The sequence below is a fragment of the Muntiacus reevesi genome, chromosome 4, assembly GCF_963930625.1.
Source record: "Muntiacus reevesi chromosome 4, mMunRee1.1, whole genome shotgun sequence".
NCBI lineage: Eukaryota > Metazoa > Chordata > Mammalia > Artiodactyla > Cervidae > Muntiacus > Muntiacus reevesi.
This window is the reverse complement of record NC_089252.1, coordinates 60,827,956-60,843,430: the sequence shown is the minus strand read 5'-3', so window position 1 is coordinate 60,843,430 and position 15,475 is coordinate 60,827,956. Positions and strand designations below refer to the sequence as shown.

The following is a 15,475-nucleotide window of genomic DNA, read 5'->3' as shown; positions in this document are numbered from 1 at the left end:
TTTTGAACTGTGATGTTGAGAAGATCTTGAGAGTCCCTTGGGCTGCAAGGAGATCAAACCAGTTAATCCTAAAGGAAATCAGTCCTTAATATTTATTGGAAGGACTGAAGCTGAAGCTCTAATACTTTGGCCACCTGATGCAAAGAGCTGACCAATGGAGAAGATCCTGATGCTGGGAAATATTGATGGCAGGAGGAGGAAGGGACGACAGAGGACGAGATGGTTGGATAGCATCACCAACTCAATGAAGATAAGTTTGAGCAAGCTCCGGAAGATGGTGGAGGACAGGGAAGCCTGGCGCCTATGGGGTCACAAAGAGTCCTGCTAGTGCAGGAGACACTGATTTGATCCCTGGGTCAGGTAGATCCCCTGGAAGAGGAAAGGGCAACCCACTCTAGTATCCTTTTCTGGAAAAATCCCATGGACAGAGAAGCCTGGCGGCCTACAGTCCATGTGGTCGCAAAGAGTCAGACACAACTGAGCATGCATGCACACACACACACACACACATACACACATGTACACAAAAGAATACAGATCAGCCATATAAAAGAATTAAATCCTGCCATTTGTGACAATATAGGAAGACCTTGAAGACAGTATGGTATTTAAAATAAGCCAGATGAAGATAGACAAATACTATATGATTTCACTCCTGTAAAGTCTAATGAAACAAATGAGCAAACATTAAAACAAAAGCAAAATTTTAGATACAGAGAGCAGATTGATGGTTACCAGAGGGGAAGTAGTGTGGGCAAGATGGGGAAGGGGCCAGCGTATGGTGATGGATGGAAACTAGACTTGAGGTCAGCGCTTTGTAGGGCAGGAAGTCCGCTACATATAAACCTTTAAGTTGCGAACTTTCAAAGATGGAATGTTCCTTCTCAAGCCCAGTCACGTAAGCTATTTAATGTCTGGTGTACACTGTTGTGTCCGTGCGTCCTCTGCCAGTGGATGCGCTTTTGTGTACTTACAGTACTGCATGCTGTGCGGTAGTACAGTGTATTTATTTCAAGCCCAGGTTGTCTTCAGAAGTAACTGAAGAACCAAAAAGGTTCATGACATGGGAAATGAGAAGGGACTTTTCTTTATTTGAGGAGGCACTGTTAGTTTTTGAGGCATGGGACCCAGATGTAATATGGAACATGAAGCTTGCAGCAACCATTCAGAATTCAATCCAGTGCTATCTTGTCATCTATGATGAGAAAAAGAGGTACTGGATCGTTTTTCCAAAAGGGTAGGTAGGGTAGGTTGAATTGAATCCAGGGAAGAACCAGACTGAGGCCCTCAGCATCAGGCGTGAGAGAGAGTGCGGCTTGCCCTCCATCTCACTGCTGACGACCCTTCGGCGCCGCCATCTCCCGCCTCCTCTCTCTCCTCCGGTCAGCTCTTCTTGCCTGTTCACTCAATGTCAGACCCTGTACGCCAGATGTTGTGCTGTACTGTTGAACTTCTGAAGGTGTGGTACAATTTAAATGTTTTCTTTCTTTTTTGTGTTTGTTTCTTATGTATTTTTATGTGAAAAGTATTAATATTTTAAACTTATTGCAGTACAGTACTGTATGTCTGATTGTGTTAGTTGGGTATCTGAACTTGTTGGATTTACGAGCAAATCAGACTTACTGATTTACTCTTGGAATGGAACTCCTTTGTATGTGGGGGTCTCACTGTTTGGAGCACGTGGCACTGTGAATGTGCTGCTTTGCTTGAACCTAAAATGTCCATCAGCTAATCTCACTTTTAAGTCATTTGTTTATAACCAATAAATGTTCTCTCTAGGTTTTTCTTAATTTTTAAAAAGATCACTGAGTAGCTCAGTAGGTGCTAGAAAAATGGTGATAAAATTCAATACACATTTCTTATCAAAACTCAAAGTAGTGATGTAAAGTTTGATAGATCTAGCAATGTAAGGCTTTTTCTTAATATAATGAAGTCTTAGATAGGTGTTTGGGGTCGCTGGAGGTGAGGACCAGGTTCTCAGTGGTACATCTAAGCCTAGTGACTTTTGAATGGAAATGTTTAGTAGTTGTCTAATAAGCTCACTTTTTGCCATCGACCTGCTGCCAACAACATAATTAGTGTAATAGTACAAGTATTGCTATTAAAATTAAGATATTTACTATCAAAGTTTAACACTGTTCTAGAAATTCTTGGTCAAAGCATTAACATGAAAATATTTATTCATCAGGAAGGAGAAACACGACTGTCTCTCTTTGTAAATAATGTATCAGTATATATACCTAAAAAGAGTCCTGGAGGATGAACTGAAAAATATTTTTAGTAGCTGAGACAATTTTGGAAAATGAATGGATACAACATAAAAAGAAATTAAAAACCAGAAGGCTTAGAAAAGGAGGGGAGCAAGTTATGAAGTGGGGAGACTTGTCTGCTGATCATGAGAATGTTCTCTGAAGAATTAGTTCAAGTGTTTTGGCTGCAAGTAACACACACCCTAATCAGCCAGGTTAAAATCATTTATAAGAGTTGCCTCTTGTGACAAAACAATCCCAAAGACGGGGCTCCTGGCTTACCCCCATAGCAGCATGCAGACGCCCAGGTTCCCCACCCCCACTGGCCGTCTTTGGCCCTGCTGCCTCCCTGTGTCCTGGGCTGCCGGATGAAGCCCTCAGGGGCTAAGACCCAGCGGGGCCTAGGGGAAGAGGATACCCAGGCAACTTATTGATACATAACATTTTCGGCCATCAGCCAACAATCTATAAATTGGGGGAAAGTAATATATATCTCATAGTATCCCAGGTGGCACTAATGGTAAGGAACGTTCCTGCCAGTGCAGGAGATGTAAGAGACTCGGGTCCGATCCCTGGGTTGGAAAGATCCTCTGGAGGAGGGCACGGCAACCCACTCCAGTATTCTTGCCTGGAGAATCCCATGGACAGAGGAGCCTGGAGGACGACAGTCCACAGGGTCGCAAAGAGTGGAGCACAGCTGAAGCGACTGAGCATGCATGTATGCGTGTCACCCTGATACTGCACGTGATGCGTGCTTAGTTGCTCAGTTGTATCCGACTCTTAGCGTGCATGCATGTATAGTATCAATATGACATGCATACATGCATGCTCAGTCGCTCCAGTCATGTCCAACTCTTTGTGACCCTGTGGACTGTCGTCCTCCAGGCTCCTCTGTCCATGGGATTCTCCAGGCTAGAATACTGGAGTGGGTTGCTGTGCCCTCCTCCAGAGGATCTTGCTGACCTGAGATCGAACCCTGGGTCTCTTACGTTGCAAGCAGGTTCCTTACCATCTGAGCCATCAGGGAAGCAAGTATTACTGTAGAGCATAAACATGGGTTTTCTTCATTTCTACACTGATGCTGAAGCTGAAACTCCAATCCTTTGGCCTCCTGATGCGGAGAGCTGACTCGTTTGAAAAGACCCTGATGCTGGGAAAGATTGAGGGCAGGAGGAGAAGGGGACGACAGAGGATGAGATGGTTGGATGGCATCACCGACACAATGGACATGGGTTTGGGTGGACTCTGGGAGTTGGTGATGGACAGGGAGGCCTGGTGTGCTGCAGTTCATGGGGTCGCAAAGAGTCAGACATGACTGAGCGACTGAACTGAACTGAAAATACTGTGGTACTATGTCAACCAGGACGTGTGAATGCTTTCCCCAAAACCCAGCCCTTAATTATCTTGGAGTTTCATTTTCTCTCATTTTTTAATCTCTGTTTCAGTTTGCAAATTATTCTCTTTGGTAGAGAATAAGATTTGAGGTATTTTTATATTTTTTTTTATTTAAAATTTTTTTTCTTGGAGTATAGTTGATTTACAAAGTTGTGTTAGTTTAAGCTGTATAACAAATTAAATCTATTATACATGTATCCACACTTTTTAAGATTCTGTTCCCATATAGGCCATTACAGATTATTAAGTAGAATTCCCTGTGCTATAGAGGATGTCCTTATTGGTTATTTATCTTATGTATAGCACCCCAATGTCCCAATTAATCCCTCCCCCTTCCTTACCCCCTAGTAACGTGTTTGTTCTCTCCATCTGTAACTGTTTCTGTTTTGTAGATAAGTTTATTTGTATTCTTTTTCTAGATTCCACATGTAACTGATATCATATGGTATTTGTCTTTGACTTACTTAGTAGGACAATCTCTGGGTCCATCTGTGTTGCAAATGGCATTATTCTGTTCTTTTTTATAACTGAAGAGTCAAATATGACTGAGTAACTGAACTGAACTGAATATTCCATTGTATATATGCAATGCATCTTCTTTATCCTTTCCTCTGTCGATGGACATTTAGGTTACTTCCATGTCATGGCTATTGTAAGTAATGCTGCTATAAACTTTGGGGTGCATGTATCTTTTTGAATAATGGTTTTCTTTGGGTATATGCCCAGGAGTGGGATTGCTGATTCATATGGTAGTTCTATTTTTAGTTTTTTAAGGAAGTTTCATTCTGTTCTCCATACTGGATGTCCCAATTTACATTCCTGCCAGCAGTGTGGGAGGGCTCCCTTTGTTCCATACTCTCTCCAGCATGCATTGTTTTCAATTTTTTAATGTCCATCCTGACTGGTGTGAAGTGATACCTAATTATAGTTTTGGTTTGCATTTCTCTAATAATTAGAGATGTTGGCCATCTGTATGTCTTCTTTGGAGAAATGTCTATTTAGATCTGCTATTTTTTGACTGGACTTTTTATATTGAGCTTCATTGTATATTTTAGAGATTAATCCCTCATCCATTGCTCCATTTGCAAGTATTTCCTCACATTCTGAGGGTTGTCTTTTCATTTTGTTTATGGTTTCCCTTGCCATACAAAAGCTTTTAAGTTAGGTCCCATTGCTTTATTTTTGTTCTTATTTTAATTGCTGTAGGAGGTGGGTCAAAAAAGATCTTGCTGAGATTTATGTCAAAGAGCATTCTGCCTGTTTTCCATTAAGAGTTTTATAGTGTCTGGCCTTACATTTAGGTCTTTAAGCCATTTTGAGTTTATTTGTGTGTATGGCATTAGGTAGTGTTCTATTTTTCATTCTTTTACATGTAACTGTCAAGTTTTCCAGTACCACTGTCTTTTCTCTGTTGTATATTCTTGCCTTCTTTGTCACAGATCACAGGTGACCATAGGTGCCTGGGTTTATTCCTGGGCTTCCTGTTCTGCTCCATTGATGAATTATGATTTTAAAATGCTTTGGACTCTAGAGTCGTGTGCCATGGAATCCTGTGTATGTTTGAGGGACATTTTTGAAATGATCTCTCTCATCTGTGGCACATACGTGTTCTTGCCTGGCATTCTTTCTTCATCACTCCACCTCCCTGAATGAGTCAAAACTGAGCATGTCTCCTCTCTGTGTCTCTGAGATCCTGGATATTCTGCCACATCAGTATATTGCCAGGAGTTCTGCTTTAGCCAGATGAGCGAGCATAGTGAACGTCTGGGACACACCCATCCTCCATGCCAGCCGATGCCCGAGAGAGTGCAGCCTCCACTCCTGCTATCTGTCCCTCAACCAGTCTTTCTAGCAGTTTCATCCCTGTGTTTGTTCACCTGAGGGTTTATATTCTTGACAAGTACAGAATTTATCCACCTCCCATTGTTGTTTCTTTACTATTCTAACACCTCTCCATCTCCATGCTCAGATCTTTTAATCCCATCCTTCCAATTCCCATGTGTTGAGACTGTTAACTGTCCAATTAAATTGGACACACTTGTCATTGTTTCTCATTATCCTCCAGTGTGAGTGATGGTGCTGCACGAATGTTCCAGACATGCCTTCAGTACATCTCTGGTACAAAGACCACAGCCCTAGCCCGCCCCCACCCCCATCGCTCGTGATGGGGAGGTGGAGTCATCCCTTCGAACGCTTCTGTCCTCAGGGGCAGCAGGGAGGCTTGATGCAGGCTTGCTGGGCTGGTGCAGCCAGTTCCTCACATCACATCAGAAACAGGCATGTCTCACGAAGCTGCCGCAAGTGCTCAGCGCGGTGTAGCAGAGGCAGAGTTCAGAGCAGAGGCACCATCGCTCCCTTCCATCACTTGTCTGTCTCATGGATGGATGTCCTTCACATTGCCAGATGCTGGCTTGGGTTCTAAGAGTTCCCAGGTGAGTTAAATCCTCCCTTGTGTGCAGAAGTTCAAAGTATCCTCCTACTGTGGTGCACGATTTGTGGATTCTTTCCTGACCAAGAGGACAGGGGTCCTAGTCCAGTCAGGATTGTGGTGATAGTGAGCTGTGATTCTGATCTGAGGCTTGAAAGATAAATGGGAATTAGTCAGATGAGACGCTGAGGGGGTGGTGAGGGTGGTGTGAAGATGGGCCCAGACTTTCCAGGAGGAGGATCTGCATGTTTTAACACTACAGTTGCTTTCTGATGAGGGTCTCAGAGCGGTGAGCAAGATACAAGCAGTTGGTTGTTGGCAGGACAGTGGGAAATGAGACTGAAATAGGTAAGGACTTGAGGATGGAGTGCCTTTTATCCCTAGTAGAGGGACTCAGCTCACACTCCTGTGAGTGAGTCGGTGGCTGTGGTGACATAGGACGTTCAAGTCATGGGTGGGAAGATGAGCTGCGTGTCTGCTGAAATGTGTTTGAGAAACCTGTCTGAAGCTTGAGAAGCAGCCTGGCTGGAGGAGGTAGCTGTAGGAATTTGGGATCAGTGTGCGGAGGAGGGAACACTAGAGCCCACTCTGAGCTGAGCTGGTTGTACTGACACGGGGAACAGATGGAGTCACTTAGGAGAGTTGCGGGCACCTGGTGGCCCTGGGCTTGCGAGCCACTTGGTCTTTCTCAGGTGGTCATCGCCCCTCCTGCGTTCCCGCTGCGTTCTTTATGGCGAGCCAGATTCTTCTGCACCCCAAGAAAAGGTTGGCCTGGCTCATCTCCTCCTCAGTTAGTGGCCAGTGAGCTTGGTGGAGTGGCAGCAGGATCATTGTGAGGAAAGCTTGGCAGCATCAGTGGAACGGTTCCACTCAGGTGGAGCTGCTATAATTGACTGTTTGCTGAATCCAGGGTTCCCTCTCAAACCTCACATAGACTCTCAAGGAGGAAAGAGAGGATGGCAGTAAGGAGTAAAACGACTTCAGCTCTGTCGAGAAGCACAGTGTGGTTGGGATGGAGTGCAGCCCAGTGCAGCCTGGCTGGTGACAGCCCAGAACTAAGCCCTCAGTCCTGGGATGCTGCTCAGAATGCAAGTCTAGCGTATCCCCAGCCTTCCGTAGTTTGCTGTCCCTCTCCAGCTGGACAAAGGCCCATTTCATCACCTGTTTTGAGAAGGTGTCACAGCGGAAAGAGCCTGGGACACGACTCGGTTCAATTTGGGTGCCTCCACATGTAGCTGTGTGACCTTGGCAGGTTATGTCTTGCTGAGCCTCAGTGTCTTCAAGAACATGGATGCAATAGCAATACCCTTGCTTTGCCCACACCACGCCCTTCCCATGTGATAGCAGTGCAGTGCAGATTGGCATTAGCACTTGAGAAGACAGCCAGGCAATGTGTGGCTGTGGTTGTTTCACTCACATCTCCTGATCCTTTCCTCTCTGTCTCCTGGAGGAATAGTCTTCCTCTGACTCCGCTTCTTCACATACCCCTATTTTCTTTGTCTAACTAAACCATCTACCATAAGCCTTCAGAATGTAAGGGCTCGTTCTCTTCCCCCACATTCTACCCTGTGTAAGTTAGAGGGATGGTCCTGCCGTCCCGCTGGCTCCTGACCTTCGCTTTTATGTCCCTACAGTCCCAAGAATCCCAAACCACACATCGAATCCCAAAGCAGTTGGTTCTTCCACTCTCCAACACCATTTTGCTACCATCTGTGACCCTCTCTTCTTTGAGGACTTTGGAATCTCTCAAATCACCAGCCCCCGTGGCCTGCAGCGCACATGCCTCCTGTCTGAGCACCTGGGCCTCCGTCACGCAGGGAGCTGGGGGGCCCCGTGCTGCTGCTCTAAGCTCCTGCCTCTGGCTCCTCTCTGCCCATTTGACAGAAGGTACTAGGTGCCCTCCTGTGTGCCAGGCTCTTTGCTAGACAACGGGGTTCAAATGCTGAACCAGGCATATAAGGTCCCTGCCTTCATTGAGCTTATCTTCTCCCTGGAAATCCTCTCTTTACTATATTTCTGTCCCTAACTCTATAAACATGTTCAAGTACTTCCTGTCCTTAAAAATACTTCTGTCTTGAGAATATCCAATGGGGAAAAGACAATCTCTTCCATAAGTGGTGCTGGGAAAACTAGACAGCTACATGTAAAAGAATGCAATTAGAATATATTCTCATACCTGTTGGTCCTTTAATGGACCGGAACCTGGTGGTGCGGAGTCGACGATAAGAAAGTAAGAGAGAGAAGGAGGCTGATATCCCCTGGTTTATGCGGAAAGCCAATAGAGTCCTATTAGGGCTCACGCTGCTGCACGTAGGCACCAGGCGCCCTCTCAAGTGGGTGAAGGCACAGTGCGCCTTCTCAAGAGGATCTTAGAAGCCCAGGCAAGAGAGTGAGCTCAGCGGGCCTCCACGCTCCAAGGAATTAGCAAGAAATAGAGAGAGAGAGAAAGACAGGCAGAATAGAAAGACAGACAGAAAGAAAGACACGGGGACCCAAGCTCTGATGGAGCAAAGGTGTTTTAATCAACATGGCATGGGCATATATACTGTCTTACAAGGTGGTTACTCTCAGCAAAGATAAAGATTAAAATTCCAGACTTACAAAACATAAGATGATCCCTATCAAAGAGAGAGTTGCAAACAATCACCTTTTCATAAGAAGGAAGAGGGTACTTATCACTGTAATGAGAAATGCCTGGATTCCTCCGCCCCGGGAAAGGCGTGCCTCTCCTCTTAATTCCTGAATACTCAGGAATTAATAAGGGCCAGAGGGTTCCTGACAGATCCAAAACAGCACACAGGAAGCCTCTTGTTAAATGCTTCCTGACACATACCATATATAAAAATAAACCCAAAATGGATTAAAGATCTCAATGTAAGCCCTGAAATCATACAACTCCTAGAAGAGAACAAAAAGCAGGACAATCTTTGACATAAATCATAGGAAAACATTTTTTTTTAATCTGTCTCCTAAGGCAAAGGAAGCAGAAGCAAAAATAAACAAATGGGACAACATCAAACTAAAATGCTTTTAACAGTGAAGGAAACCATCATCAAAACAAAAAGGCAATCTTCTGAATGGGAGAAAATAGGTGCAAATCGTATATCTGATAAGGGGTTAACATCCAAAATATATAAAGAGCTCAAACAACTCAAACAAATAACCATACAACCTGATTTTAAAATGGGCAGAGGATCTGAGTAGACATTTTTCCAAAGAAGATACGCAGATGGCCAGGAGGCACATGAAAAGATGCTCACCATCAGCAGGCATCAGGGAAATGCAGATCAAAGTCTCCCTGAGATAGCGTCTCACACCTGTCAGCGTGGCCGAGTTGACAAGGATGTAGAGAAAAGGGAACCTTGTGCACTATAGGTGGGGATATAGATTGGTGCAGCCACTATGGAGAACAGCATGGAGGTTCCTCAAAAAACTAAAACAGAGCTTCCACATGACCCTGCAGTTCTTCTCCTGGGTAAACATCCAAAGAAAATGAAAACACTAACTTGAAAAGTTCCTGCACCACAATATTCTGTGTACAGTAGCCAAAATGTGGAATTGACCGAAGTGTCCATCAACAAATGAATGGCTAAGAAGGCCTGGTGTGTGTGTGTGTACACACACAATATGGGCTATTACTCAGCCATTAAAAAAGAGTGAAATTTTGCCATTTGTAACAACATGGATAGACCTGGAGAATAAGCTTAGTGAAGTAAGTCAGAGAAAGACAAATACTGTATGTATGTTATTACTTGTATGTGGAATCCAAAAACTTAAAACAAATGGATGAATGTAACAAAACAGATGCAGACTCACAGACATAGATAACAAACTAGTGGTTGCCAGTGGGGACAGGGACAGAGGGAGGGGCATGGTGGGGGGCGGATTAAGAGGAACAGACTGTCTAAAAAAATTAACAATAAGGATATATTGTACAGCACAGTGAAATACAGCTGTTATTTTGTAATAACATTAAATGGAGTATAATTTGTGAAAATTTTCAATCACTATGTTGTACTCTTGAAACCTAATTTAACCTTTAAATCAACTATGCATGCATGCTTCCCTGGCGGCTCAGACCATAAAGAATCCGCCTGCAATGCAGGAGACCATGGTTTGATCCCTGGGTTGGGAAGATCCCCTGGAGGAGGGCATGGCAACCCACTCCAGTATTCTTGCCTGGAGAATCCCATGGACAGAGGAGCCTGGCGGGCCGCAGTCTGTGGGGTCTCCAAGCACCAGACACGACTGAGTGACTCAGTACAGCACATGCATGCGTGCTAAGTTGCTTCAGTCATGTCTGACTCTTTGCGACTTTATAGACCATAGCCCGCCAGACTCGTCTGTCCATGGGATTCTCCAGGCAAGAATACTGGAGTGGGTTGCCATGACTTCCTCCAGGGAATCTCCTGCATCTCTTAAGTCTATTGCATTAGCAGGCAGATTCTTTACCACTAGCGCCGTGTGGGAAGCCCTAAATCACCTATACCTTAATTTAAATACAGTTTTTTAAAGAATTAAAAGGAAAACACCTGCCCTTGTGCTGCACCCCTTTAGCCAACACCTGCCCGCCTCTGGTCTTTGCCGCTTACCGTGGAGCAGCTCTCTGCCCCAGCAGCTGGGCCTCTATGCCAGCCTCAGTGCTGAGGCTACTGGCCAGAAGTCTGAGGGTCCTCCTCGGGGAGCGCATGTGACACAGCTCCTGCCTCACCACTCCACTTCCCTCCCAGCCTCCCCTCTTCCTCCTCATCCACCTGAACCTCCTGTGTCTCTCCTGTCAGCAGTCTTAGTCCTCCCCTCAGTCGCCCTCTAGCCCTCCTCACGCTCTTCCTTGGGTAGTCTGGCCACGGCCGTGTCTCTGCTGCCACGTCCATACCAGAGGCTCCCAGAGCTGCTCGGACGCCCGCAGGCCCCTCTGTCACCAGGTGGGCTCCCTCCTCAGCACTGGAAGCCGGGGTCTTTCCTAGGCAGGCCTCTCCTCCCCATGGTCTTCACACTCAGCTGGTCCCCGGTCCTCGATACACCTCCTGAGCCCCTCGTTCTCTCCTCATTTCTTGTCTCATAGTCAAAGGTTTTCTTGTGTCTCTCCTAGACTATTACATTAGCCTCCCTTTTTTATCTTTAACGTATTTGTATAAAGTATACAGAGATTCATAGATAAATAAACTATCTCTGCCCTTGAAAAGTAGACGGTCCTGGCTAGTCACAGGCTTCTGAACAGACACGTCTCCTGGCAACAGGAAGACGCACCACTAGAAGCCTGTTGAGAGGAGGAGCGGATCGAGGTCCGTCTGTGGCTGACTGAGCTCCTCCTGACACCTCGAATGCCTCTTTGCCTACGTGTTTCTGTCCTATACTCTCCTTCAGCACATTTATAGATTTCCAAGACATCCTGCACACTTTGGTGGGCATCTTTCTAGGAATCTGACCTTTATTCAGTTAAACTGTAGCAGACAGAGGGAGATCTGCACAAAAAAGGACCCCACATAATATACAGGCAGGCACTACCTCTCTGGTGCCCGAGCATCCCCTGGGTTGAATGAGGCCTAACTCAGATACATCTGATTCACTTGTGAGCTTAGCTAAGCCCACGAAAAGCCTGGAGCCTATGGTTTCTTTCTTGATTCTTTATTTAGTCAGTATTCTATCACATTATCAACATGATCAGGAAATGCAGATCCAAGAAATAGGATCAACACAGCAGCTCAGGTATTTCTACTGTTAAACGAGAGTTATGGCTAGTATATTTCCTCTTGTCACCATCTATGTGCTCTTGCCCACTATGTCCTGCACCCTGGCCTGCAGCAGGGCTCAGCCTGCATCTATAACCTCTTCCTGAGACAAGGGAGCAGCATCTTTCTGCAGCATCCAGGGCAGGGGAGAGCCCGCAGACCTGTCCACGCACCCCACTGACTTCAGGCCCCTAGGTTGTCTTCCTGTCTGGGAATTTGGTTCACTGGATGCCAGGTGCTCTGCCCTGAGTAAATGTCACCCAGCAGGTCCAAGTAGAGAGCTCACACTTCAGCACCCTGTTCTCGGAAACCTTGTGGAGGTGCCTGTGATGCTGGGAACCCCAGGCCCTCCTCTTGGTTCTAAGTTGGCTTACCTTTCTGCATCCTGGCTTTCCAGGCTCTCAGGACTGCTGGGCCGTCTGTGTTGGTAATTTTTTGATGCATGTCCCCAAGTGTTGGCAGAGCTCCTCTCGTTGTCCCTCGGCTATGGGTTGGCCACCACCACGCCTGACCCAGCTATCATCCCTCCATCCCTCGGGCACCCCCGTGGACTGAGGTGCTTTCTGGCCATCTACACCCTGTGCAGGAGCCGCTCCAGGAGGCTGGGCCAGCATCTCACCTTCATCGTCCGCTGCACCCTGGTGCTCTCCTGTGTCTGGGCTTGTCGGCCCGCGATGCGCGTCCGCTAAGTGCATGGCCCGGGCCGTGGTCTTCACCAGGGCGCCCGGCCAGGCCGCGCTCTCATCTGCTTCTTTGTCTTTCAGGAGCCCAGCCGCTGGGGCTGCCGTATTACACCGACCCCGGAGGACCGGGGATGAATCCTGCTGGGAACCCCGTGGCGATGGCTTTCCAGGTCCAGCCCAACTCGTCCCAGGGAAGCACGGCCTACCCACCGCCCCCTTCCTACTGCAACACGCCCCCACCCCCATACGAGCAGGTGGTGAAGACCAAGTAGCCGGGAGCTGCCCGCACCTGCCTGCGTGGCGCGGCCGGGAGGCAGGGCGAGGCTGCCGCTCGCTCTCCCTGCTCCATCACTGCTCACTTCCAGGAAAGGTCTTATGAGCCACTGAGGGCAAGTTCCTTTTTGATACCTTCAAAGCACAGCTTCCTCTCCAGTTTTCCTTGGAGAACCAATATTTCAATTCACCCCATGTCTCCTCTGTCGCTTCTGTTTCCAACATAATCTGTGCTCTGACTGAGTGGACCGTCCTAAGGGTTGACCCCTAAGCTGGCTGCCCAGGCCCACAGCGGGGGGACCCCGGCGGGAGGCCAGGCGGTGCGGGTGAGTGTGTGGGGACGTGAGGGGGGCCTGTGGCCCAGGCACCCCGCACACGGCAGGCTGCTGGCTGAAACCAGGCCCGCAGAGCCAGCAGTCTCCTCTTCCAAAAATGACGGCGGGGCGCAGCCTCTGAGCCCCCTCTTCTCCTTCCCTTCCTAAAGACCAGAGTGCTGCCCTTGGTACCGCCAGGGCTGGGAGAGCCCTGGGTGTGCTGCACCTCAGGGAGATGGGGCTCTAGAATCAGGCCAAGTTGATGTCCATCGTTCCCCGAAAATCACTAAGGGAAGGTATTTAAATTCATGGGAAATTGCCTCCTGCATCAAACTGGACATTGTATTTCATGAGCTCTTGGCCTGACCTGGGGGAAAATGGAGCTGTGCATCTGGGGAAGGTGGTGTGGAGTCAGGCCCTGAGGTCAGACTCGGAGTCTTTCCTGGGTGTCAACAGTTCTCCAGCCTGTGATCACAGCCAGGCATCTTTGCACCCTCGGCTGAGGCAGGCCTGGCAGTGCGTTGTGATGGACACTTTGAAAGCAGAGAGGTACATCCAGCTGGGAAGTCACGTCGACCCCTGGAGAGAAGCGTCCCAGCAGAGCAGAGCCAGTGGTTTGAGCCTGGGTGGGCAAGCCTGGGCCCTGGCTGACTGATCTCAGCAGGTGTATGCCAGGCTCTGCAGAGGAGGAGCTTGCTAAGAAAAAGACAGGAACACAAAACCCCGGGACTGCAAATAGATCTCTTCCAAAAGGACCAAATAGATTTCACTGACGAGTTAATCAATATTAGAATAAAGATGTTGTTGGAAATGCAAACCTGGCTCAGAAACCTCTCTGGCCCTCGAGTCACAGGTAGTCTCCTGTTAGGGGACTGGAGTTCTGCTCCTCTGCGTAGGTTACACCCACCATCATGTACTTAAACCCAGGTTGAGACCTGATGGGTCGTGTATAGGAAGGGCAAAGCATCGTAGCGCAGACATGTATGCATGGTAATGGGGCGGCGGTGGGGGTAGGGTGATTATTTTTGAAATGAACTAATCAGAGCCTCTTGAGAGGTTGTCAGTCATTGAACTTGAGCATCAGGACATCTCACTCGAGTGATACTGAGGGTTTTCATTCCCCACTCCTTGTCTCCATGTCCCAACTCTGCTAGAGTAGGAGTGAGGAGTCAGGTCGGAGAATCTGGGAGTCTCCCAGGGACTCCATGGGACACTCTTGGAGCCAGATGAGCACCTTGGAAATAGTCTGAACACAAATGCTGCTGCCGGTGCTTTTGACCGCCGAGCGTGACCTCTGAACTCCTGCCCCCAACTTCAGTCCCTCCCCACACTCAAATCCTTGATTTGAATGCGACCACAAAGCACAACATTTGCTGTTTACAACACAGGATAACTGCACGGGTCCAGAAGTTTCTCCTCCTCCCGGCCCCTCGTTTGGCATTTTCAGCTTCGGTTTCTTCCTTTGCAGTTCTGATGAGGAAGCACCCCAAGTTGGAGTTGGTGCAGCTACGTAGGCACCCACATGTCCACGATGAAATTCTGTTTTTTGGGTTTTTTTATAGCAAATGATCTTAAGAGACCGGATGATTTAGGTAGCATCCAACTATTTTATACTCCTGCTTGTGTGAGATAAACTTTGTTTTCACTTGAACCTTGGTGAGAACCCACCCAGTGGTCAGTGTGTGTGGAAATTCCTCTTACAGTGATATTTCCTGCTCACGTTTCCCCATGCTGTCGGTGGACTGTGCCCACTGCTTGGAGCCAGTTCAAGCCAACTTCTGGTGTGTGAAGTCCCATAGAGTCCGTGGCTAGGAGTGCACTGGGAGTAGGTCTGTGCATGCGTTTCCTCTTGTAACACTTGACTCACTTGTCTTTTTTGTTCTTTTGATAGGGTCATGTTTCCTATGTATGCACAATAAAAATAAATTTGGGTGTGTGCTTTGACTGTTTTGCTGGGGAGTAGCAAAGAGGGTAGAGATGAAGTTTCTGAAGGACAGACAGCAGGCTCTGAGGCTAGCTGGGTAGGGGTGGAATAGGTGGGGACTCAGCCAGTCTCAGGAGAACTGGAAATAATACACTTTCCAAGAATATAAGGAACTTTTGTTTCACCAACACATTAAAAATTCTAGCTAAGGAAAAAAATATCTGAAGTATGTAGGATGACAGCAGCCTTAATTACATAAACTCACAGCTAGTACTGGTATTAATTATCGGGGGGGGGGTGTGTGCTCTGTTTAGGTAGGGGGACCTTGATTTTTAAATCCAACTCTTTGGTCAGAAACTGTATTTCTCTCACAGATCTATAGCTGCTACAGTTAGGCTGTATTTTAGATGAATTACTAACTGAGATAATATTTATCAAGAAGTGTTTCATAATTTACTGTCTTAAAACAGGGCAGGA

At 47.2% G+C, this 15,475-nt stretch overlaps 1 protein-coding gene across 1 annotated transcript in view; it reads left to right on the top strand.

The window, feature by feature from the left end:
- VOPP1 (VOPP1 WW domain binding protein) overlaps positions 1-14,916 on the top strand; it is a 158,277-nt gene extending 143,361 nt beyond the window's left edge. The window contains exon 5 of the mRNA XM_065935223.1: positions 12,569-14,916. Coding sequence (XP_065791295.1) covers positions 12,569-12,759 — 191 coding nt within the window. The 3' untranslated portion in view covers positions 12,760-14,916. The remainder of the gene's footprint in view (positions 1-12,568) is intronic.
- The last annotated feature ends 559 nt before the right edge of the window (positions 14,917-15,475 follow it).